This window comes from Myripristis murdjan, chromosome 18, assembly GCF_902150065.1.
Source record: "Myripristis murdjan chromosome 18, fMyrMur1.1, whole genome shotgun sequence".
Taxonomy (NCBI): domain Eukaryota; kingdom Metazoa; phylum Chordata; class Actinopteri; order Holocentriformes; family Holocentridae; genus Myripristis; species Myripristis murdjan.
The window spans coordinates 4,041,904-4,068,966 of record NC_043997.1 but is presented as its reverse complement, the minus strand read 5'-3'; the positions used below and the strand labels follow the sequence as shown (position 1 = coordinate 4,068,966).

The 27,063-nt window shown below is 43.1% G+C and overlaps 2 protein-coding genes across 3 annotated transcripts; both read left to right on the top strand.

Annotated features, from left to right (window-relative positions):
* Nucleotides 1-70: 70 nt before the first annotated feature.
* tec (tec protein tyrosine kinase) lies at nt 71-16,285 on the top strand. 2 transcript variants are annotated; one of them, XM_030075956.1, is made up of 19 exons: nt 71-186; nt 2,666-2,889; nt 3,843-3,947; nt 4,147-4,228; nt 4,807-4,935; nt 5,718-5,767; nt 5,896-6,137; nt 6,271-6,336; nt 7,229-7,283; nt 7,801-7,883; nt 10,467-10,600; nt 10,774-10,842; nt 11,366-11,537; nt 12,533-12,749; nt 13,354-13,418; nt 14,026-14,144; nt 15,043-15,200; nt 15,922-16,011; nt 16,056-16,285. In XM_030075956.1, exons 2-18 carry the CDS (start codon nt 2,752-2,754, stop codon nt 15,994-15,996), a joined length of 1,959 nt encoding a protein of 652 aa, XP_029931816.1. In that variant the 5' UTR covers nt 71-186; nt 2,666-2,751; the 3' UTR covers nt 15,997-16,011; nt 16,056-16,285. The 2 variants fall into 2 exon arrangements, with proteins under 2 accessions (XP_029931816.1, XP_029931815.1); XM_030075955.1 differs by having other exon boundaries at nt 72-186; nt 15,922-16,285.
* Nucleotides 16,286-20,327: 4,042 nt separating this feature from the next.
* On the top strand, nt 20,328-26,351 carry LOC115377012 (endonuclease domain-containing 1 protein-like). Its single transcript, XM_030076866.1, has 4 exons — nt 20,328-20,387; nt 21,199-21,524; nt 22,853-23,638; nt 26,340-26,351. Exons 2-4 carry the CDS (start codon nt 21,210-21,212, stop codon nt 26,349-26,351), a joined length of 1,113 nt encoding a protein of 370 aa, XP_029932726.1. The 5' UTR covers nt 20,328-20,387; nt 21,199-21,209.
* The last annotated feature ends 712 nt before the right edge of the window (nt 26,352-27,063 follow it).

The following is a 27,063-nucleotide window of genomic DNA, read 5'->3' as shown; positions in this document are numbered from 1 at the left end:
CGCGTGTGTGTGTGCGCGCGCGCTTGTGTGTGTGTATGTGTGTGCGCGCTCCGTCAACCCGTCACTCCCTATTTCCTCAATCCTCCATTGATTCAACCCGACATGACACTGGAAGACACACACACACATACACATACACACACGTACACACACACGCGGATTAAGCCCGACATCCAGCAGGTGAAGGTAAGACTGTTTTTCTGTTTTTAGTTTGATAAAGTTTGATCAGGTGAAGCTGTGACGTCAGACGCCCTGTGCCTTGACGAGCCGGGGGAGCGAAGCCCCGCGGGGAATAAAGATATTCTACTTTATAATAAATCCCATAATAAAACTGCGGTGAAACCACCAGCTCGAGCCGGTGAACTCGCCCCGGACGCGGGTGTCGACATCACGGACACTTACAGTGACTTTCCTCTGCGGTGAAGGCGCATTAATGTCAATATGAGCTTGTCTTTAACCCACTTTTAATCTTTAATGAAGCGAAAACCCACCGGGGAGCAGGTGGACGGAGCCGCGTGCACGCCACTGCCCCGGGAGCGCGCACTTGGATAACCTCTGCTCCAGATAAGAAATATAAAAATAAATTAATTAATTAATTAATTAAAGAGAGAAACTAAGAATTGTGATGATTCAGAGGCAGACTGATAGTGAATTCCCACATTAGTCGCATTTAGCTGCGTTTTGAGTGTGAACTTGACGTGGAAGAGAGCGAGACAGACCAGGTTAAAGGGGCATTCTGCAAATTTAAAATATGCATGCATATTACAGAGAAGTGGACAAATGGGCTGCAGTGTGTGTGTGAGAGAGAGTGAGCTGAGTGTGTGTGTGCAGGGTGAGCAGCAGGAAGCCCAGTAGCCCGGCACTATAAAACTGTGAGTGTGTGTTTGTGTGTGTGTGTGTGTGTGTGTGGTGCAACTTCATGTGTAGAGGCACATCTGTCACATTTAGCCCTGTGGTTTGTCACTTCCTGTGTGCCGAGCACTTCCTGCGCTGACCAAAACCCACTGCGAAAAAAACAGAGAAATAAATTAAACACAGCAACAAGAGGCAAGACGTTTGCTTGGTCTCTCTCAAAAAACTCAAACTAAAGAGCAAATTAGAGAGAAATGACAAAGTCCACCTGCTGCTGGCTTTCAGAGGGCTAATGTTTAGTAAATCCTGTTGAACACAGAGAGGTTTCTGTTTTAGATTTAATCTTTATTTCACGCCTCGTCATCGTCCAAAATGTCAGAGTGAAAGTCACAAACTGTAATTAATGTTATGCTGCGTTCCTTTGTACTTACTGCTATTTATCATGTGGATACTGTATATTTCTTCTAAATTTGCACATTGACCTACCTCTATGCACATTTTATACACCCATGCACACGGTTTTTTCTGTTTTTTTTTTTTTTTTTTTTTTTTTTTTTTTGCACATTGCTTTTTGCACACCGGGTTGGGTACTCAGATCTTATTCTGTTGTACTCAGATCTTATTCTTTATTTTTTTAATCTTTTTTATTTTATTTAATCTGTAATCTGTGGATACTGCTGAAAAACTGAATTTCCTGCGGGATGAATAAAGTATCTATCTATCTATCTACATTGAACCAAGTCGGAACTTGGAAAAAACTGACCTCCTACATGGAATATAGAGCGGTGAAGCCCCGCCCCTTCCGGTGGGCCCCCATGGGACCTTTCGGAGTGAAAAAAATGAATGGTGTTCAATGGACAGAAAATAGTTATTTTCTGGTCCCCCCGTCGTTATGCCATGGATTACACAAATGTTGTTTATCGGCTTAAATAACAAATTTTCATGTGAAGAGTTTGACCGTTTATTGCGCCATTGTTCAGTTAAATGCTGTTGAGAACACACAATTAGAAAGACTACATGCTGTGTCGCGTATGTGACGTCACGCCATCGCCGTTTCCCTCCATCCAGATTCAAGTCAAGATGCCGGTGGGTTTTGTTCCCGATTGTCCGCGTCTCCGAGGGCCGACGGAGCGCCGGGCCGGGCGGGAGGGCGAGCGGACCCCGCCGCCGGGCGGAAAAACTCAGAACCTCAAAAACTCACAACCTCAAAAACTCACAACCTCAAAAACTCACAACCTCAAAAACTCAGCGCGGAGCAGAGAAATGGCCATGTCTGTTGTAGGCTTCCAGTGCGGGTGGTGACGTATATCATTCACACCGAGAGCAGTGAAGAGTTGTAGTTCACAAAGCGGGCTCACACAAAACCTAACATTATTAACATTCTTCGAGCTAAATTGTAGTCTTCTTTGCGTGAAAAATTATCTTTAAATATCACAAACAACATATGTGAAATCCATGGCACAATTCAAACGGGACCAGAAAATCATTTTTATCTACCCATTGGATCGCATTCATAATTTTTTGCTTTTGAGGACCCATGTACCGGAAGTGGGTGGGCGGGGCTTCACCACTCTCTAGCAATGGAACAGCCAAAGGAGTCAGGGTTTCGACACAGGAACTTGGAGCTTCTCGTTGTAGATCGAGCTCGTTACTTACGGAGCAGATTCAACATGGCAGCGCCCACAGTGGAATTTATTTTCCCTCGAATATTGATTTTCTCTCGTATTTTGAGCGGAGTGAACCGCTCGACGCGTTGCAATTTCTCATGAGTCCCATGTAATGTTAGCCGAACTGTATTTTGATATTTTGATAGTGGTGACTTCCTGTCCTGAGCCCGCCTCCAGCCTGCTGAGCGACCAACAGCACGACCAATGGGCGGCCGGCGTGGGCGGGGCCAGGATGAGTGCCGAGCCGCTATTGGAGGAGACGCTGATCAAGCGGTCGCAGCAGAAGAAGAGAACGTCACCGCTCAACTACAAGGAGCGACTGTTCGTCCTGACCAGGAGCAAACTGAGCTACTACGACGGCAGGGCTGAGGTCGCACACACACACACACACACACACACACACACACCAGGGTCATTTTAGATCTGTTTCACTGTAATTTTAGTTTGTTTTCTCAGGATGAATTTATTTAAGGATTCATTTATTTACTTCTAGTTTGTCTACTTTTAGTTTATATTATTTTATGATTATTTTAAAATTTAGTCATTATTTTATTTTATTTTATTTGTTTATTTTATATTATTTTTGTTTGTTTGTTTGTTTTTGTTTTTTTTTTTTGTTTTTTTTTTTTACTTTTTTTTTTTTAAGTATGTATTTTTTAGTTGCAGCTGTAGATTTAGTATTTTTTTGTAGTAGTGGCTCCTCAAATATTAAATGACCTAAGGAATAAAATGACATAAAATAAAATAAAAATAAACAAATTTATTAACAGTATTTTTTCACCTAAGAAAGTAAACAAATAAACAAACAAAGACATAAACACAAGCACAAAAACTAAAAAATCATTCTCTGATTTTCTTCTTGGTTTTTTTTTGGGGGGGGTTTTTGTTGGTTTCCATGGCGACAAGAGAGTTTTGGTTCAGTTTTGTTTTGTTATTATTGATTTATTTTTATCTCACTTCATGGTGATGGTGGTTTTTAATGGCATGCTGATTCCTGATTCAGCTCTTTGACACTGACACACACACACACACACACACAGAGTGTCTGTGTGTGTATGCTTTGCCTTTAGACTGATTGTAACTTTACATGTCCACTGTGAAGCCCTGAACCTTGGATTTCCCCCCTTTATATTTCCTCTTAAAGGGACAGTTCACCCCATTTTGAAAAATGTAACATTAAATGAATTATTGACTTCATGTTGGTTTACATTTTGTTTAGGTGTGCTCAAGAAGTTTTCATGTTGTTTACGTGTTGTTTACATGTTGTTTACATGTTGTCTACGTGTTGTTTACGTGTTGTTTACATGTCGTCCTGGTCCACAGAAGAAGTTCAGGAAAGGCTGCATCGAGCTGAGCCGGGTCCGCTGTGTGGAGATCGTCAAGAACGGAGGAGGGATCATCCCCTGCCAGAACAAATACCCCTTCCAGGTACACACACTCACACACACACACACACACACACACACCTCCCTCCACTCGTGTGTTGAGTGTAAATCATTCGCCAAAAAGAGACAAACAATTTTTTTTCAAACGTTCTATACATTTCACAAAACTGTTGTTATGGCAGCGAGTCTGTTTACACCCTCTCTCTGTGTGTGTGTGTGTGTGTGTGTGTGTGTGTGTGCAGGTGGTGTATGACACCAACACACTCTATGTGTTCGCTCCCAGTCACGACAGCAGGAGCGTCTGGGTCCAGACACTCAAAGATGGTCAGTGGATGTCCATTCTATTCTATTCTATTCTATTCTATTCTATTCTATTCTATTCTACTCTATTCTATTCTATTCTATTCGATTCTATTCTATTCTATCCTTCTGTTAAGTTCTGTTCTACTTGATTCTGTTCTATTTTATTGATTTTATTTACTGATACCCTGCTCTGTCCAATTCTATTTTCCCTGTTGTATTTTATTGTATTCTGCCTCGTTCTACTCTATTCTGTTCTATTCTATTCTATTGTCTTCTCTAGCCTAAACGTGTTCTATTTGGCTGCACTCTGTTGGGCTGTTTTATTCTAATGTACAGTGATGATCTACTCTGCACTCAGTTCTCTCCTGTTTAGTTCTACTTTATTCTACTTTCTTACTTCTGCTTTCCCAATTCTATTCTATTCTATTCTATTCTATTCTATTCTTCTCAAGTTTTACTCGGTTGTCCTATCACACAGTTTCTAGTTTAACCTGTTCTGTTATTCAATTACTTTTTTTTATTCTCGTGTGTGTGTGTGTGTGTGTGTGTGTGTGTGTGTGTGCGTGTGTGTGTGCGTGTGTGTGCGTGTGTGTGCGCAGTGATCAAACACAACTTGGCGATCGAGGCGAAGTTCCACCCTCAGTTCTGGCAGGAGGGGGCGTGGCTCTGCTGTCGCCAGGCGGAGAAGCTGGCACTGGGCTGCGAGAAGTACAACCTGTTTGGAGACAGTGAGACGCACACACACACACACACACACACACACACACATGCACACACACACACACACACACACACACACACACACATGCACACACACACACACACACACACACACACACACCGCCATCATCACCACTGAATCCAATCCACTTTTTGCAGAGTTGATCACAAAAACTTGTAACGAGTGAGACATCTTGATTCTTGAGTCCTATCTCTGTCTCTCATATTCCTTTTTTCTCCTAAATTTGTGACTTTAATCCTTTAAATTCGTTTTTTTTTTCTCAGAATATAATCATTTCCCCCCACAGGGGTGCTGATTCACTGCTGTAACACGCAGATCACACAGCGCCCTCCAGTGGTGGCTTTGTGCTACTGCTGCTGCCAGCCCTCTGCTTGACTTATTGATGTTAAGGAGCTCATGTCAAACCTTAAAAACATAAAACATAAAAACTGATTTATTTAAAATTGTCCCTGCTTTTACTGAGTTAGCAGAGCCGGTTTCAATTTTGAAATAATTTCCTTTTTTTAAAACTTTAAAACTGATTTTTTTTTTTTCTAGTGTACCGTCTGAATTTCTACACTGAAGACTTAGTTTCGGTTTCGACATCACAAAGCAAAACAAAGCCAGAGGTCAAAGGTCAAAGCAGCAGCGATAACAGTGCATTAAGAGAAAGAAAAACAAACACACCTACACACACACACACACACACACACACACACACACACACACACACACACACAAAGAACCGCTAATGTTCCGCTTTGTTCTCTTTCTGTTCCTCTTTCGTAGTTTCCAGGAAACCTCTGCCCCCGATTCCTGGAGAGGAGAGGAAAGACAAGGTAACCGCTAACACACACACACACACACACTCACACACACACACACGCACACACACACACAGATCTACAAGTGTTCATTTGGTGCCTGACAGTCATCACGCTCCCTCCTCCTCCTCCTCCTCCTGCAGTCTCGCCGCCCCCCTCCTCCCCCGAAGCCCGAGGATGAGGATGGCGGCGGTGAAGACGAGGATGAAGACGAGGAGGAGGAGGAGGAGGAGAAGGAGAAGGAGGAGCGCAGGGAGCTGGTGGTGGTGGCGCTGTACGACTTCCCGGGCACCGAGCCGCACGACCTGAGCCTGGTGACGGGCGGCGAGTACGTCATCCTGGAGAAGTCCGACGTCAACTGGTACAAGGCCCGCAACCAGTACGGGTGAGTGTGTGTGTGTGTGTGTGTGTGTGTGTGTGTGTGCGCATCAAAGGATCATCTGTTCTTCTGTGGTTTCAGACTTCTAACGTACATCTGTGTGTGTGGGTGTGTGTGTGTGTGTGTGTGTGTTTCGCAGCGAGGAGGGCTACATCCCCAGTAACTACGTGACGGAGAAGAAACTGGGGAACCTGGCGCAGTTTACGTGAGTTTGTTCGCAGAAAAAAAAAAAAAAAAAAAAACGGAGAAGACGTTCCTTTAGCCTTTCGCTCGGTTTTAAAGCGAGAGTGAAACCAGACCGATGTCAACGGGGTGCCTTGACCTCTGACCTCCAGGTCTCTGAATGAAAATGGGTTCTCTCCCCTTTGCAGACACGCCCACCTTCTGCTAATCCCATGCAGTTTGGGCCCCAAAGCCTGCAGTCCACATGTGTTCTTGTGGCCACTTTTTTTTTTTTTTTTTTTTAAGGATTTTTTTTTTATTAAGTTTTCAAGTTTAAACAAACAATACACAAAACAGCTGCTCAGACAAAAAGCACCTACACATAACAGTTAGTACAGATCTATTAGTTATGAAACAAATTACACATAATGTAAGTAATGGTACCTGTTACAAGTCAGCACATAGCAGATACACTGCAAAAACTCAAAATCTTACCAAGAGTATTTGTCTTATTTCTAGTCAAAATATTTCATTACACTTAAAATAAGACATGATCACCTCAGGAGTAACTTGTTTTTAGACAATTTTCACTCGTTTCGCTTGAAACAAGTGAAAATTTGCTTGTTTTATTGGCAAAATTTGCCAGTGGAACAAGTGAAAAGTGGAACGGTGTCATGTGCTCCTATCATGATTTTCTACCCCTTATACTCTCTGAATAAATTATAAAATAAATAGGCGCCCAGCCCAAACTCAGTGTTTATCACAGGTTTACGACTATAATATAGTAGAGGACATTTAATGAATCTTGGGTTGAATATGGAAAGTAACACATCATGATGAAGATGCAGTTTCATATATTTAATGCTGTTTATTAACGCTGACATAAACACATGTTGTTGTGTTTGTTTGTTTGTTTGTTTGTTTGTTTGTTCCAGCTGGTACAGTAAACATGTCAACAGGAACAAGGCCGAGGAGCTGCTGAGGAAGGAGGTGAGTCGAGTCCAAGTTCAGGAAAATCTTCAGGATAAATTTGATGTTTTTTGTTGCTGCTGTCGGGCCTGAGGGAGTCCATTATATTAAACAGATATCACATTACATTATATTATAATTACATTACATTATATTACAATCACATTACATTACAATCACATTACATTGTATTACAATCACATCACATTAATGACATCCAGTGACCTCTAGGAGAATCACAGCCTCATCAAACTTTACAGACACAAGCTACAGGAGGATTCAAACAAACATAAATCATAATAAATCATATTTTAGGATCACAATATTTGAATACTGCTGTACTTAAACTGCTCAGCTGACCATCACCTTACCATCACGGTGCTGATACTTTCTCCTCAGGAAAGAACTGCAGTGCATTTATACCATTTGCGCGTGTATGTAAGCAGCCTCAGACACGTCCGTGTGTGTGTGTGTGTGTGTGTGTGTGTGTGTGTGTGCGTGTGTGTGTGTGTCTGTGTGTGTGTGTTGCCCCCTGCAGGACAAAGAGGGAGGTTTTATTGTGAGAGACTCCAGCACACCAGGGACCTACACCGTCTCTCTGTACACCAAGTCTGTCGCAGGGTAAGACTCCACTGTCACCACCAACCAACTGACCAACCAACTGACCAACCAACTGATTAACCAACTGACCAACTGACCAACTGACCAACCAACTGACCAACTGACCAACCAACTGACCAACCAACTGACCAACCAATCGACCAACCAACTGACCAACCAACTGACCAACTGACTAACCAACTGACCAACCACAACCAACTGACCAACCAACCAACCGACCGACCAACCAACCAACCGAACAACCAACCGACCAACCAACTGACCAACCAACCGACCAACCAACAAACCAACCAAACAACCAACTGACCAACCAACTGACCAACCAACCGACCAACCAACCAACTGACCAACCAACCGACCAACCAACCAACTGACCAACCAACCAACCGACCAACCAACCAACCAACCAACTGACTAACCAACTAACCAACTAACCAACTGACTAACCAACCAACCAACTGACCGTCCAACCAACTAAACAACCAACCAACTGACCAACCAACCAACCGACCAACCAACTGACAAACCAACCAACCGACCAACCAACTGACCAATCAACCAACTGACCAACCAACTGACCAATCAACCAACTGACCAACCAACCGACCAACCAACTGACCAATCAACCAACTGACCAACCAACCGACCAACCAACCAACCGACCAACCAACTGACCGACCAACCAACCGACCAACCAACCGACCAACCAACCAACCGACCAACCAACTGACCAACCAACCAACCGACCAACCAACCAACCGACCAACCAACTGACCAATCAACCAACTGACCAACCAACCGACCAACCAACCAACCAACCAACCAACTGACCAACCAACTGACCAACTGACCAACCAACCGACCAACCAACTGACCAACCAACCAACCAACCAACCAACCAACCAACCGACCAACCAACCAACCGACCAACCAACCGACCAACTGACCAACCAACCAACCAACCAACCAACCAACCAACCAACCAACCAACTAACCAACCAACCAACCGACTGACCAGCCAACCAACCAACTGATCAACCAACTAACAACTGACTAACCAACCGACCAACCAACCAACTAACCAGCCAACCAACCAACTGATCAACCAACTAACCAACTGACAAACCAACCAACCAACCGACCAACCAACTAACCAACTGACTAACCAACCGACCAACCAACCAACTAACCAACCAACCAACCAACTAACCAACTGACCAACCAACCGACCAACAAACTAACCAACCGACCAACAAACTAACCAACCGACCAACCAACCAACCAACCAACCAACCAACCAACCAACCAACCAACCAACCGACCAACCAACTGACTAACCAACTGACCAACCACCCAACCAACCGACCAACCAACTGACTAACCAACTGACCAACCACCCAACCAACCGACCAACCAACTGACTAACCAACTGACCAACCACCCAACCAACCGACCAACCAACTGACTAACCAACTGACCAACCAACCAACCAACTGACCAACCAACCAACCAACCGACCAACCAACTGACTAACCAACTGACTAACCAACCAACCAACCAACCGACCAACTGACCATCCAACCAACTGATCAACCAACCAACCAACTAACCTACTGACCAACCAACCAACCAACCGACCAACCAACTGACTAACCAACTGACCAACCAACCAACCAACTGACCAACCAACCAACCAACCGACCAACCAACTGACTAACCAACTGACTAACCAACCAACCAACCAACCGACCAACTGACCATCCAACCAACTGATCAACCAACCAACCAACTAACCTACTGACCAACCAACCAACCAACCGACCAACCAACTGACTAACCAACTGACCAAACAAACAAACAACCAACAAACCGACCAACCAACCAACCAACTGACCAACCAACCAACCAACCAACCAACCAACCAACCAATTGACTAACCAAACAACCAACTGACCAACCAACCAACCAACCAAACAACCAACTGACTAACCAACCAACCAACTGACCAACCAACCAACCGACCAACCAACTGACCAACCAACTGACCAATCAACCAACTGACCAACCAACCAACCAACCAACCGACCAACCAACTGACCAACCAACCAACCAACCAACCAACCAACTAACCAACTAACCAACTAACCAACCAACCAACTGACTAACCAACCAACCAACTGACTAACCAACTGACCAACCAACTGACCAACCAACCAACCAACCAACCAACCAACCAACCAACCAACCGACCAACCAACTGACCAACCAACTGACCAACCAACCAACCAACCAACCAACCAACCAACCAACTAACCAACTGACCAACCAACTGACTAACCAACTGACCAAACAAACAAACAACCAACCGACCAACCAACTGACCAACCAACCAACCGACCAACCAACTGACCAACCAACTGACCAACCAACCAACCAACCAACCAACCAACCAACTGACCAACCAACCAACCTGCATTCACATTTTACTGAAGGACTTTGCATTTTGCACTGTAGCAGTAAAATAATGTTGTTTTGATGCTGCGTTCACCTTGTTGTTGTTGTTGTTGTTGTTGTTGTTTACAGCGAGGGAGGCCCAGCCATAAAGCATTACCACATCAAGGAGACACAGAGCTCACCCAAACAGTTTTACCTGGCTGAGAAACACCTGTTCAGCTCCATCCCCGAGCTGATCGACTACCACAAACACAACGCAGCAGGTGGGACACACACACACACACACACACACACACACACACACACACACAGTAAAGGAATCCATGCGGTATAAACAGGTCAAATATATCAGCTTTTTTTTAAAAAATGTATTTCATTTACTTCAGTTACTCTGTGTGTGTGTGTGTGTGTATGTGTGTGTGTGTGTGTGTGGCAGGCCTCGTCGCCAGGCTGCGGTATCCCGTGGGCAAACAGGACAACCCGTCCACCGCCGGCTTCAGCTACGGTGAGGACTGACAGCGCCCCCTGCATGCTGGTGGGGAGGGATGGGGTGTATCTGTGAACAAATCTTTCTATCATTTGTTTCAGGGATGCACAATAAATATTGGCACGACTTCGATGTCGGAAATGAAGTGTTCTGCTGATATGACAGGCCGATATGTCCAAACCTGTTGTAAATGTTCTATAAAAATGAATTTGGTGTGTTTTACCTAACCAAAGTCGAAGTAGATTCCTTATTTTGCCCAGTGGGGTGTGTGTGCATTTTGAAAAGCAGTGTGTTTTATGTCTGCCAGTGTGTTTTCACAATAAGAGCGGGGATAATAAAATGTTAATCCACTGCAGGATGTTCTCTGTGATCAGGTGGACAAAAATGTGTGCATGTATCGGCACTGATATCGGCTTTAGTCGAAAGAGTTGGGAAATATCGGATATCGGCAAACACTCCTGTATCATACATCCCTAACTTCCTTCTTATCTCCCTCTCTCTCTCTCTCTCTCTCTCTCTCCCTCCCTCTCTCCCCCTGCAGAGAAGTGGGAGATCAACCCCAGCGAGCTGACCTTCATGAAGGAGCTGGGCAGCGGCCAGTTTGGACTGGTGAGGCTGGGCAAGTGGAGAGCTCAGCACAAAGTGGCCATCAAGGCCATCAGGGAGGGAGCCATGCACGAGGAGGACTTCATTGAGGAGGCCAAGGTCATGATGTGAGGACACGCACGCACACACACACACACACACACACACACACGTTGGTTTCCATCACTTCTGGGGACATTACATTGACTTACATTCATTTCCTGGAGATTTATCCTAACCTTAACCCTAACCACTACCTGCCTAACCCTAACCCTAACCTTAACCCTAACCTAACCCTAACCCTAACCCTAAAGTTATCTTAGCTTTAAATCAAGTCTTCACCCTAAAATTAATGGTGCTCCCTTATGGGGACTTGCTTTTTGTCCCCATAAGGGAGGCGAGTCCCCACAACGTGACTGTGTAAACAGATTTATGTCCCCACAACATTAGTACACACACACACACACACACACACGCACACGCACACGCACACACACACACACACAAACACACACACACACACGCTTGCACGCATGCATGCGCACACACACACAAAAAGTAACCAGGAGCTATGCGTTTGATTCCCAAAAGTAAATTTAGTTCAGCAGCTGCAGACTCAGCATTTTAAAAGTTATTTTAAAATTAATTATTTTTATTTTTATTTAATTATTTTTTTTTCCTTTTATTTATTTATTATCTTTTTTTATTTTATTTGTTTCATTTTTTTCCTTTTTAATTTAATTTAATTTAATTTTATTTTATTTTATTTGGCCTGAAAGCCCACACTGTATTGTATGTACATCATTTCAAAAATGCTCTCAGGATAATATGTATTAATGTAAGTAATCTGTTTTATATTTTTACATTTGAGCAGTTTTTTTAAAAATTTCGTTTATAGTTTATTTTATAGTTTGGAAAATGTATTATATAACTATGTTTATATAACTACAGTTATATAACCATAGTTATATCTTTTGGGGGAGGGACTTGGAGGAGGGGCTAACTCTCAGGTGGGAGGGGCTTGGTGCTGTCTGAGCAGTTTTAGCTCAAAGTTGCCAACAGGAGTTAATGTGTGTGTGTGTGTGTGTGTGTGTGTGTGTGTGTGTGTGTGTTCTCCCTCCAGGAGGCTGTCCCACCCGAAGCTGGTGCAGCTGTACGGCGTGTGCAGCCAGCAGCGGCCCATCTACATCGTGGTGGAGTTCATGGAGCTGGGCTGCCTGCTGAACGTCCTGCGGCAGCGGCGGGGCGGCTTCACGCTGGGCTCCCTGCTCAGCGTCTGCCTGGACGTCAGCGAGGGCATGGAGCACCTGGAGAGGAACGGCTTCATCCACAGAGACCTGGTACCACCACGCTCACCCCGCCACACACACACAACCAAGACAGAAAGAGAAGAAATGTGCCAAAAATATCATCACTCCATCACGTTTTCTGTGTTAAATCTCGTCGTTATTCAGAAGACTCGGCCAGCAGGATGAGATAATCCCACCTGTTCTCAGTGTAGTTTCACTGGTTTCAGGAATTTATCTATTAAAAACGTGTTGACACAAGGCAGATCAGCCACCAGGATCATGAAAATGACACTTAGATTCTGGAAAATTCTGGAAACAAGTAGGATTATCTCATCCCACAGGCAGATTTATTTTTACTTTGAAGAAAAACAAGATGTGAGCACAGAAGATGAAGAATGACTTGATAACATGAAGAAACACTGAGTGAAACATTCAAAGCCGAGATGCCGTTGTTTTGTTTTATGATCTGCATGCCTGGTGCTTCATTTCAGACTCATTTCCCTGGAACTCAGCAGCTCAGGTTTGGGATCTTTGGAAACTTTGGGACCTCAGCTTGAGATTAAAATGACGGCTTGTGGGTTTGAGGAAAGATCAGAACAAGCGCAGCAACAAACACATTTTTCTTTCTCCTCTCTGTCCCTCCTTCTCTCTGCAGGCCGCCAGGAACTGCCTGGTGAACGGCGCTCTGGTGGTCAAGGTGTCCGACTTCGGCATGGCCAGGTACGACTGCAGGCCTCCAACACCTTTACACTGTGTGAATCTAAAAGATTTAATATTCAGGAGGACATGTGGGCGTCGAACCTGGGACCTTTTTGCTCCAGACTGTTAACTGTAAACCCAGAGAAACTCATTAACACATGATAACCCTAATTGGCTGTGTTGTTGTTAATAAAACTATTGAATAATATTCTCGTTAAGACTCCACTCGTCCTAAAACCAACATTTTGTTTTACTGGAATTCAAATCAAGAACCACAAGATTATTTCAACAGTTTTTTTTTACTCATTTTCTTGTGAAAACAGAACATGTTTCCATAAGCTGTGTGTCAGTTCTCCTGATGTGAACAAACTCTTCTGTCATCACCATGACATCAGTTTGAAAACTTTATCTGTTGCCACGGTAACGTTAACCACCTGGAAATACTCTGATTTGCTGTGAATCAAAGGCCCACACTGGTTCTACTTATTCTATTTCTATGGTGTTGTGACGAGGCCGCCCTGCTGTCCAGGCTGCTGGAAACTGTGTGAGAGTGTGTGTATTGAAACCTGCAATGTAAACGTGTGTGTTCATGTGTGTGTGTGTGTGTGTGTGTGTGTGTGTTGTGCAGGTACGTGTTAGACGACCAGTACACCAGCTCCTCAGGTGCCAAGTTCCCCGTCAAGTGGTCGCCTCCTGAAGTCTTCAACTTCTGCAGATACAGCAGCAAGTCGGACGTCTGGTCCTACGGTGAGCGCTCGGGGTCAAACTTCGTCTGAACGCGTCGCTTAGCCCGCGAAATAATCTCGTTTTTCTTCAAACGAGTGGAAAAAATCTTCCAGAGGAAAGAACCTGAAGCTTGCAGCCCTCAGCGACTCTAGTATGGCTTTTTATTTTGTAGTTATCTGTGACATGGCGCTGGATAATAGGAAAAGGAGATTTTAACCACGAGAGGGAGAAGCTTTCTGAGGTTCCCCACAGATCGCTGCTACGCTTCAACCACTAATCCACTTTCTGGATTTTTTTGTCTCTTTTTTGTCTTCCCGGTCACAATGAACACACTTAGTAGTGATAGTGAACAGACTGAAACCACAAACACACACACCTGACACCTTCAGGAAACCCAGAGGGAAAGCTGAACATAAAATGTACTTTATCAAACATTTTTTATTATCATAGCATAAGATCATTATTTTAGGAATAAGGCATGACTGATATTTTTTTTTTAACATTAAAATTTTAATAAAAAGCTAACATACTCCCTGCAGTACTCTAACATACCACGAGGGGTACGCACAACCCCATTTGAGAACCACCAACATAGAAGAAAACAGCTGAAGCTGATGTGCCTGATAGATGTGCCTGTTCTGGCATTTTTAAAAAAAAATATTTTGCCCTCTTAATAGTCCAGTAGTTTTTGTTATGTTTTTATTTTCCTATTTCTCTCTTTGAATAATGTTCCAGTTTTTACCCTTTTCACTGTTTGTTGTTAACTAACATGATGCAAACTCTGAGAAAACGGTTATATAAATAAAACATATTACTATCGTTATTATTATTAATATTGTTGTTGCTATTGTTTTTATGACTATTATCATCCTTATTATCATTAACACTGTGTGTGTGTGTGTGTGTGTGTGTGTGTCAGGTGTGTTGATGTGGGAGGTCTTCACTGAGGGCCGCATGCCGTTCGAACACAATCAGAACCACGAGGTCGTCTCCTTGGTAACGCAGGGTCACCGGCTCTTCAGGCCCAAGCTCGCCCCGCACGCCACCTACGAGCTGATGCAGCTGTGCTGGCAGGAGGTGAGCGCCGCCCCACCCGGCTCGCACCGCCCCACCCGGCTCGCACCGCCCCACCCGGCTCGCACCGCCCGGCTCACTGGAGCAACCACCGCCAAGTTTAACTCAACACCAACTCGCTCACCGGGCGACCGCGGCGTGTTATGGCCAGTGCAGGGAAAAATTATACAGGAGGGGGGATAATCTGAGATTTAAGGGAGAAACTCTCAAATTTACAAGAAAAAAAATGTGCTTTTCTTTTACTTTTTTTCTTGGTTAAGAAACCACGTGGCTTCAGTTTGCGAGGTTGGATCAACATCAGTTTCTGCTTTGCAGCCGGATCCAGTCTGAAGGAAATCCTGCTGGTCTGAGTCCAGAACCCCAACCTCCTCCTCAGCATCTGGACTCTGAAGAGACATTGCTGTGACTTGGGCCGATTCAGAAGAAAACAATCTGCTGATTCTGGACTCAAATCAGCAGGATCTCCTTTTAACTAAATCCCATGTCAAAGTAGAATTTCTGAGCTAATGTTTTCCTAGCTGACAACATGTTAGCTAATGAGGACCCCTTGAAACCAGATGATTCATCTGAAGAGGCTATCCTATATAATAATAATTTGAATGTAAATTTGCACATTTTAGTTTACCATCCCTTTAATGAACATTTTGCTGCTGTGTTGTTGAGTTTATGAGCAGCCATATTTTGTGAACCAGATTTGACCTTTGACCTCTCTCGCACCCTGCAGAGACCAGAGGAGCGCCCGTCTTTCTCTCAGATCTGTCAGATAATCTCCAGCGCTCTGGAGGGCGACGCCTCCTAAAACCCCAACTAACCAATCAGCTGCTTCCACTGCACGGCCACCGCCGCCAGGACATGGACAGCCTTGGGTTTGTGCTGTTGCTTCAGTGGCAGCCATGTTCTGTTGTCATGGGAACTGTTCATAGCAGGCGGCTGTATTCACGGCTAGGACTTTGAGGTTCTACAGACGGGACAGTTAAACACAGAACATGGTGGAACCCAGCCTTTCCAGACTTTCTTTATCAACGGCTTTGGGACTGACCAATCAGATGCCACAATCTTCTCATCTGCCAATCACATCTGTTGATCCATAGACGCCATTTCAGAGCTACCGGCAGCTACGTAACATGGACTGGAACCCTAAAAGCTGGACTGGAGCGTCAAACTACGGCTGCGTTCGCACCACAGGAATAAACTGCTGCTTATGTCTGATATTCATATCGTATCTTATATCCAGAACTTCTACAGAGGTAAAGCTGAACCTCGTCCTTTGGCTGCTGTGAGACAGAAAAACAGAGTGCAGTTCAGTGTTTTGTCCATCGGGGGCAGTGCTGAGTGCTTGTTAAATGGAGTGGAATGTGCGGTGGTCAGTGGGGCTAGACGCTGTAAACTGATCAGTCCATTTGATTCCTAATATTGATCAGTAACTGGATGGTTTCTGTCATTTTTCTGCAGCCTCAATATTTGTAACGTTTATAAACTGACATGACGTCTGTCTCTGCTGTTACTTTCAAAATAAAGCAGTATATAGATAATTAAATGCCTCCCCAAGAACTGTGACAGCCGGTCTCTGGTCCTTTTCACACATGCACAGAACAGAAAAAATATCTATATAGTAATTTGAGAGCTGATTTTTGGGAAAAGTCCATTGAGCTCTGTTTGTTTGAATCTGCTTAGCTCAGTTTTAGTGCTCTGTGTTGCCCCCCTGAGGTGGAACCATGTGTTGATTTGGTGGATCCACGTGTTGATCGCTGATGTAAGTCATACCTAATAGTGACACAGAAATGGAAAAGTAACAGTGTTGAATGTTCAAATTCAACTGTAAAATTTGCATGTTTGGCTGTTTACTGCAGAGGTGTTTTCATTGATTTTTAAGATCCCACCCTGCACACCGGCATGAGGACCATGTGTGCAGAATCAGCCACGACACAGAAAAGGACAAACATGAATGTGAATTTGCCACTTCGACTCCTGAATTCTCATTTCAGTTTGAACGGTGGTAAGCACATTCTGTACAACTGTGCTGTGTAAAAGCGCATATCGTCTGCATACGTGATACACACTCCAGTATTAGTCATTGCAGCTTTACAGTCGTGTGATGCTGAAAATCGAGCACGTGTATTTTGAGGATGTAGAGGTCCACAGTGTTTGCCGCAGCGTTGCTGTGCTGACAGACGACTGCACCTCACAACGGCTCACGGTTCTGAGAAATCTGCACTGAGTCTCTGCTCTGAAGTCAGTGGCACCGTTACATTTTTTTTCTAACTTTACAGAGTCTCTTGAATGCAGCGGCTTTCTTGGTGCTTCACATAACTGTGACTGTTAATTTACTACACTGTATAATTATTCACTGTTTCTGTGAAGTTGGATGACTTTGGAGAAACTTTGCTCTCTCCGATTTTCACTTTTTTCCTAGTTTTAAGGTTCTGATTTCTGCTGTCTCTTTGATGCATTTCCACCGCAATACGTTCACAACCACAAATTATAACAGATAGACTAGAATAGATTTTGTTTTGTGTTTTTGATGAGGCTGCCGTACGACTTTTTTTTTTTTTTTTTTTTTTGTAGGAATTAACTCATAACCATGGCAACAGCATCATATCACTAAAAGTCCCAGTGGCAGCTGTGAGCGGCTCTGCTTTCAGGTCTCAACATTGACAAACAGAGAGCCGATTCACTGTCCAAAGTCAATAATGTAGTATCTTCAAAGCAAAAGATTCAAGGAGTTATGTTACTGTTATATAATTTGTCCTGTAGGTGTTTTTTTTATTGTTGTTGTCGTTGATTTTTGAATGGTGAACGCTTGAGATATAACCACATGAAAATTCAAAATCTAGATTACCACGAGCAAAATGATCAGGGGTTTTCCATGTCACTGTGGTATTATTAAAATATTAAAAAATGTTTTAAAAAAATTAAATTAAGTTGCCCCCGCAGTTTTTATATTTCACATTTTTAAATAATATATCCTAGGGCCCAGCCTTTTTAATGTCACCAGCTGCTCCCGCCCTCTGCCTGCACCGTATCTATGTTACTGATATATGCTGTCATTAATCAATGAATCATTATCTGTCATTCAATCAGTTTCCGGGTTAAATACTTAATTTTCATTCATTCTTTCGGTCCATTTTCTAAATTCAAGAACATTCTGAGCTGAATTTTGTTGTCATTAATCAAGTTATCATGTTATCAGTTAATCAGTTTAATCTTCATTCATTCATAGTTCATTTTCTAAATCTAATAATCATTTCCCAAGGCCTAATATTTATAAAATTGAATTCCAAATGTCTACATTTCCTTCTTTTATCCAGACTAACATAAACAGAACTATACAGTTTACAACAGACAATACATATACATACACATGCACGCAGGAAATAAAGTTAAATAAATAAAATTAAATAAAGTTTAAGTGCAAATAATATTAAGTTATGAGATCACAGATTGATCATAACTCAGTATTGCATGTTTTTGATATTGTCAGAACTCCCATTTATTTATACCTGATAATTTATTATTATTATTATTATTATTATTATTATTATTTAGATAAATATAATTTTCAAAGAATAGAGGCCAGTTTATTATTATTATTTCAAAAAATGGTGGGAGATTAGAAATTTATTAATTTAAAAAAAATGCCATTTAAGGCTTTAATGAACTGCAGACACCTTGTTACCCTTCTTCTTTATTTATGTGTGAAATGCTTGTAAACATCATCATAAATACTAAAATAATAAAATAATGGATGAAGACAACTTGAGTCGGGTGACGTAATATTATTTGAGTGAACTGATTTTGTTTCTTATTATCTGCTGGTTCATGTTGTCACTCATTAAGGTTTACAGATGAAATGAGCCTGGAAAAATGCATCATAATAATACATAAACATAGATGGTGATAAATGCTGAAATACATGATTTAAAGTAAGCACAATATTAAAAACTGCACAAATGAAACAGCACTGGCCTCTCTTCATGCTGCTGATCTGAGAGCAGCTCCAGGCTTCGCACAGGAGGCACCAACGTCCACGATGCTCTGGGAGAAACCACTCGGCTGCTCCGCCCGCTCGCTCCACATGGAGGCTGCAGACGCTCCTCCTGCTTCTGCTTCACTTCTGAAGAAGCTTCTTGGATAAGAAATGAAACGTCTTCAAGAATCCACAAACAGTCCAGCTGATCTCGAGGTGGAGAACCATGACCTGGATGACAGAGAAGCTACAGACTTTTCTCCTGCTGCTGCTTCACTTCTGAAGAAGCTTGAAGTCCAGCTGATCTCGAGGTGGAGAACCATGACCTGGATGAGCGAGAAGCTACAGACTTTTCTCCTGCTGCTGCTTCTCTCTGGATCACCAACATGCTTTCAGACAAAAAAAAAAACAAAAAACATGCAGACCTGACAGATTTTAGACTGCAGGGCAAGTTTATAACATTTGGAAAAAACACAAATGCACAAATGTGGTGTGTACAGTGAGATGTGAGTTCTCTTTCCTGACAAACACATCAAATTGAACATGACCTCGAAGCAGGAGCGATCTCCACCGGATATAAATCCTAAACATCTGAAACCATAAAGAGCTTTGCAGAAGAAATCTGAGGTGGAGCAGAGCGGGCAGGTGGCCTCAGAGAGTTACAAGGTAAACAGGATTTAGACTCCACTTAAAAATACGACCAAGCAACTAAAACTGTAGTGGAGTTAGATTTGACTCAGTCGGGGAGGTTGTGTCCTCTGTCCACCACCTGGAGACACGAGAGCAGCTGAGAGAAAGCTTTTTTTTTTTAACTTCAGTACAATAACACAGCTGTTTTCATTGGCACTTAATATCATGGAAAGGGTTTTTTTGTTTTTCTCCAAACTGGCAGTCCAGTCACAAAGCCAGGAAAAGGAGGGTCAAGATTACATTCCAATAAGTCCTTCCTTCATCATTTAAAGTCTAAGGCCTAATATCTGTGCAGGTCCCAGAGAGTGTTTAACTGGGAGAGCTTTACAAGAAATGACAAGGAACAAAACAAAACAAAACATTCATTTCCTCTCCTCGTTTTCTCAAGGAAGTGAACACCCACACATCTCCCTGCTGAAGATAACTCTGATCTCTGTTTTCTGAGGAACACTTTCACTTTCTGTTTTCTGTGGTTTGCAGAAACACAAAGACGTCTGGACAAACGGAGGCACACTGTGATCACACCAACACTGGTGAGTCTTTCAGTTTTTTTTTTTTTTTCATTATTATTTTGGGGCGAAAATCCCATTTCATTATGGGTGTGTAAGAGTAATTCCTGGAGGGGACATGAAAAAATTGCTGTCTTGCACTACTGTACCTCCCTCTTTCTCTTACGCTGCTTTGAAACTTGCCATACAGTGTTGAGCGCTGAGCATGTTCATATGTTTTAAATAAAGCTATTAAAAGCAATAATCCTCTAACCAAATTTCTATGCTCACTGTTCTAATTTCCACTACAGTCCATCAAAGTAGCTTTACAAGAACTAGAAACTCAAAAGAAGCTCTAAAACTAGTTATAGGACTAAATAAAGGGTTCAATTTAAAAAAAAAAAAAAAAAAAATGGAATTTTCTGCCAATTCTTTCATAGTTCAAGGCTTTATAGGGTTAAAGAAATTTTATCAACTATACAAAGAAGTAGGAAGGATAAGAGCCTGGGAAGTGACAGAGATACAAACGAATTCTATTAAACGTTCAAGGAGATCTTAAACCCAATCTTGTGTAGAGTATTTAACTGGATTTTGGAAAAAGAAGCATGGCCTCCCACATGGAAGTCTTCTATTATAATTGTTATACCAAAGGAAGATAAGGACCATACTGAGTGTGACTCATACACATTTCTCTATTAAATGGAGATCAAAAACTGTTTACTGCAATCATAGCCAATAGACTATCGACTACATCATCAAAAGGAATCAGAAGTTAGGAATCAGTATTATTTTTTTCATTTTCAAAGAGATTATCAGCCTGACATTCAGCTGTTAGCATAACTCTCTCTGTTTGCAGAGCCTGTGACGATGTGGTCAGGGCGTACGTGGGCTTTCCTGGCCCTGCTTGTGTCCATTGGTCCCCTGGAGGCGGAAGTGGTGACGTCCATATCGGACTGTGCACAGTTTTTCCTGGAGGAGACTCCGCCCCACATCCCGGGAATTTTGGAAGACGGGAACATCCTGGACCAGAACCGCTACAAACCCATTTGTCAGACTTACAAGTCAGAAAGAAGGTTTGTGACGCTCTACGACATCAGCAACAAGATTCCAGTGTTTTCCGCCTACAAGTACATTGGGAACCGTACAGGAAGACCCAAACAAAACTGGCAGATAGAGCCCCAGGTAATTTTTTAATAGACATTATACTGTTTTTTTTGTTTGTTTGTTTGTTTGTTTATTGTGAAGAACAGATTGATTTTTACACTACAAGCACCACAGCTCCCTGACAACTAAAGATCTGTCTGTGCTGCATTATGATGTGAAGGAAAGCATGTCTTAGCTTCAAGAATTAAATGTTACCTAAGGAAGTAATTCATGGAAACTCACAGATTACCTCTTACTGATTATACTGAACATTTTAAAATACTGCATGAGGCACATTTAGGAAAAACGTGTATCATGGAAATATACAACTTGAAGTATTTAGCAGATTTTGAATACTTAACAAATCCAAGCTTAAATGTTGCACAAAAAATCAGATAAAAGACAGATGTGATAATATCATACAGTGCATGTACATCACAGCTGCACCCATTTTTAAGTAATAATGAATAAATTTGAAATTTGTGAAACTGTGTTTGTTTTTCCCTGTGACATACAGCTGCCTCCAGTACTCAGTACAGTCTTTTTATTTATTTATTTATTTATTTATTTATTTATTTTAAATTTAGGTTATACTTCACAGTCATGCCCAAATACTTAAAATGGGTGACCAATTCTACCATGAAGGGAGTTAATAGACCAAACCTGGTGGATGTATCACCAAGCAAAACACCACTATATGAGTAACAATCTGAGCAGTCACTTTAAATTAACAAAAAAAAAAAAAAAAAAAAAAAAAAAAAAAAAATCATGTATTAACCTGTCACTGTTTCCCACCACTGATGAACGTGGCTTGAAAGCTGATCTTGGGGGGAGTTATTTAACCGTCCTTTGTCCCTGTGAACCATGGAAGCTTTCCGATCAAGAACAAATTCTTATTGATGATATTATTTCTGTTAGGTTTCATGCTCCTGTCTCAACAGTAAAGATCTGGAGTGCTTCATTCAATATTAATGATGTAGTTATTGCAAGAACACCTTTCCATCAAAATTGTCCATTGGAATTCACCAACTCAGTTATGTAATCTGATTACTTTGATGCATTGTTAGAATGTCCACATGTACAGACTACACATTTCTTGATATAGCTTAAAAAGTTTCAACTGCTGTTGGTAATGCAGTCTTCTCAGTATCAACATGAAGACTAAATAAACCTCTTTGGGTAGATTACTTTGAGTTACCTGAGTATATATACATACATATACATATATATATATATATATATATATATATATATATATATAATGAGTAATTTTAAATACAATAAATTTGTAAAGCAAGTTGTTTATTGAACATTCATTTTAATACACTACCTGCCCTATACCCCTGACACATACCCTTCTTTTTCAGCTTGAGGACGAAATGACAGACGAAAGCAATGCGGTCTACATGAACCAGGCTGGGAACAACGATTACAAAAACCAGTTAGACCTTGATAGGGGCCACTTATTCCCAAGTTCTCATGCCTTCACTACAGATGATAAAAAATCTACCTTCATCCTGACCAACATTGTTCCACAAGCAGGAAGTTTTAACAAGAACAGCTGGAGTAAAATGGAGAGCTGCGTCAAGTGTGTGTTGGAAAAATACTGCATCAACACCAATGCACGTCATGAAGGCTTTGTGGTTACTGGGGCGCAGCCCAGCACCAACAACTTCCTCAACAACAAGATCAACATCCCCTCCATGCTCTGGTCAGCATTTTGCTGCTACAGTTCCAGTTTGAACAGATGGATAGCAAGCGCACACTGGGGTGACAACGTTCCAGATGAACACACCAATAAATATCTGACGACCAGAACCCTGGAAGAGCTCCATCAAACACTGAGCAGGTTCAACCCAGGATTTGAGGTGTTCCCTCAAACACGTTGTCCTCTTCACACAACTGTTGCTGAGTTTTATTCAGCCATTAATGAGGAAAATAACAAATGTGACTGCCTCCCCACTGCTTCAACCACCTCTGCCCCTTCCACAACCACCTCTGCCCTTTTGTCTACCACTGCTTCAACTACGTCTGCCCCTTCCACAACCACTTCTACGACTACAACAACTACTACCAGCCCCACTAAGAAACCAAGGAAGAATAAGATGGATACAAAGACAAAGAAGGGGGGAGCACTAAGAATAGCTTCAGCAGTAGCAGCAGGAGCAGCAGCCGCAGCTGCAGCACTAAGAGCTGCAGGAGGAGCAGCAGCAGCAGCAGCAGCAGGAGCAGGAGCGGCAGGAGCAGCAGGAGCAGGAGCGGCAGGAGCAGCGGCAGGAGCAGCAGGAGCAGGAGCAGCAGCAGGAGCAGCAGGAGCAGCGGCAGGAGCAGCAGGAGCAGCAGCAGGAGCAGCAGGAGCAGCGGCAGGAGCAGGAGCAGCGGCAGGAGCAGCAGGAGCAGGAGCAGCAGGAGCAGCGGCAGGAGCAGGAGCAGCGGCAGGAGCAGCGGCAGGAGCAGCAGGAGCAGGAGCAGCGGCAGGAGCAGCAGGAGCAGGAGCAGCAGCAGGAGCAGCAGGAGCAGCGGCAGGAGCAGGAGCAGCGGCAGGAGCAGCAGGAGCAGGAGCAGCAGCAGGAGCAGCAGGAGCAGGAGCAGCGGCAGGAGCGGCAGGAGCAGCAGGAGCAGCAGGAGCAGCGGCAGGAGCAGCAGGAGCAGGAGCAGCGGCAGGAGCAGGAGCAGCAGGAGCAGCAGGAGCAGGAGCAGCGGCAGGAGCAGCAGGAGCAGGAGCAGCAGGAGCAGTAGGAGCAGCAGGAGCAGCGGCAGGAGCAGGAGCGGTAGGAGCAGCAGGAGCAGTAGGAGCAGCAGGAGCAGCAGGAGGAGCAGGAGCAGCGGCAGGAGCAGGAGCGGTAGGAGCAGCGGCAGGAGCAGCAGGAGCAGGAGCAGCAGGAGCAGGAGTAGTGGCAGGAGTGGCAGGAGTAGCAGGAGCAGGAGCAGTGGCAGGAACAGCAGGAGTGGCAGGAGCAGGAGCAGGAGTAGCGACAGGAGCAGGTGGAATTCCAGTAACACCCTCTCCTTATCATTCAACAAGTACTGTTATGTCTCCAACCATCTCAGCACCAATGATAGTTGCTATGCCTCAAACTACTAGCGATTGTCCTGCTCCAACCTCTTCTGTCCCTCAAAATACCATGAAGCCAGCAATACAAACCCTTGCAAAAACAACCGCCAACCCACTAAAGTCAACCACCTCTCAAACCATTTTGTCTTTTCCTTCGACCACAATCGCTTCTTTTCCAAATACAGCTACTACTGCCGGTCCTAAAACCACTGCTAGTACTACGTCTCAAACGATTACTGTCCCAGCAATTAGCGATTCTCCTGCTCCAACCTCTTCTGTCCCTCAAGATTCCATGAAGCCAGCAATACAAACCCTTGCAAAAACAACCGCTAACCCACTAAAGTCAACCACCTCTCAAACCATTTTGTCTTTTCCTTCGACCACGATCGCTTTTTTTCCAAATACTACTACTGCCAGTCCTAAAACAACTACTAGTACAGGAACAGCAGGAGCAGTAGCAGCAGAAGGATTAGCAGGAGCAGGAGCAGCAGGAACAGCAGCAACTGAAATTCCAGTAACACCCTCTCGTTATCATTCAACAAGTACTGTTATGTCTCCAACCATCTCAGCACCAATGATAGTTGCTATGCCTCAAACTACTAGCAATTCTCCTGCTCCAACCTCTTCTGTACCTCAAAATACCATGAAGCCAGCAATACAAATCCTTGAAAAAACAACCGCTAACCCACTAAAGTCAACCACCTCTCAAACCATTTTGTCTTTTCCTTCGACCACGATCGCTTCTTTTCCAAATACAGCTACTACTGCCAGTCCTAAAACAACTGCTAGTACCACGTCTCAAACGATTACTGTCCCAGCAATTAGTGTTTCTCCTGCTCCAACCTCCTCTCTTCCGAAAGAACCGGATTTTCCCATAGTTCATGTAGTGATAGTATTTGTGTGTGTGATGATTTTTGTTTTCTGCTGCTTGTTTTGTTGTTGGCGCTGTCACTGTGATAGAAAACATGGTTTCAATAAAGGGCAGCAGCAAAAAACAAAAGAGGGACCGCCTCTATACAGTGAGGTAGAGATGTGCGAAGAAATGTTGCCAATGAACCTGGCTCCCTGATTGATGAAGAACTGAAAAGACAACAGAGAGTGAATATCTAGAGTGACACCAGGCCATATTTCAAGGTTATCTCAAGGTTATCCCAGTACCAGGGAAACCTGGTACTGGGTGGCAGGGGGTCGCAGACTTGTTCCAGCCTTATGGAGTCACCTCATCCCCTTAGTCTTTACATGTTGCACCGAACTCGTCCCTATGTCCCCTTAGATAAACTGCCCACATTGTCAGTATTTACTATGGGAGTGTTGGGGAAATTGGGCCCCTACCTAAGGTTAGGGAAGAGATCAAGATTAAGGTTAGGGAAGGGGTGAGGGTTAAGGGTAAGGTTAGGGTTATATTTTGCGAGGATTGATCTCAGCCTGTTTAGAGGTTATTAAAGGTCTGAGTTTAGGTAAATTCAAGGTCAAATTATGACTCCAATTCTAAGGTTAGGATAAGGATGGTTTTGGTCTAGTTTGAAAGTAATTAAGGATCTAATTTTAGTTTGGGGGTAATTGCCAGATATAATTATCAGCTTATTTTATTTTATTTTGCTTGGGATTGGGTTTTGGATTGATTTAGGTTTAAAATAAATTAACGACCTGCGCAAAACTTAAATAGACAGAATATCAGCAAAGTGCAGGTGGTTTTAAAAGAAGCTTGGCATGTATACTTTTATTTTTAATTTTCAAAGCTTGCACAAGCTAATTTTGTGTGGTTACTGGCTTGTGTCTGTTCTTTGATTTTGTTCTAGGTTTTTGCGTGAGGACCATTTCATCTGTAGTTTCACCACAGGTAGGGTTAGGGTTAAGAAGAAAAAAAAAGTGGCACCAGCTTAATGTTTAACAAAAACTGAAGTACAACTAGCGAATATTATCTGGCTAACGTTAGCTACCTAAACGCAAACAGTGTTTGTTTTTTTTTTTATAATTAAAGTTTTTATTTGCAAACTGTGGTACATAGCTCATGGCACATTATAGTGAGTATAAAGTCAGACAATAACATAGCGTGTATGGTCCCTGGTTAAAAGAAAGAAAGAAAAACAAATAAACAAAAAAAAGAGCAGAGAGTACAAAATATAATCTTGACAGGCATACATTACATAAAACATGTACAGAGATTTGGACTTGGGCCCTAGTTAGATGTCAGATATTCTGTAAAGTAATCCCAACTTCCTAGGACCACAGGCCCTTTACACCGTATAGCCAGCATAACTTCATATGGCACAGTTTCAGTCATCAAAACTTTCCACTCTTGGAGTGTTGGCCTGCTGGGCGATTTCCATTGTCTCAATATAATTCTGGCAGCCGAGGCTATGCCCGCCGTCAGCACTGAGTGTGTATCTTTTGTCAATTTAGGTATTATTGTTCTGTCACCTAGAAGACATAGACAAGGGGAAGCTGGCAGACTAATTCTTTCCCATTTCTCTAGTTATGTCAGTATTTTATACCAGAAGGGTCTGAACATAGCACGTTCCC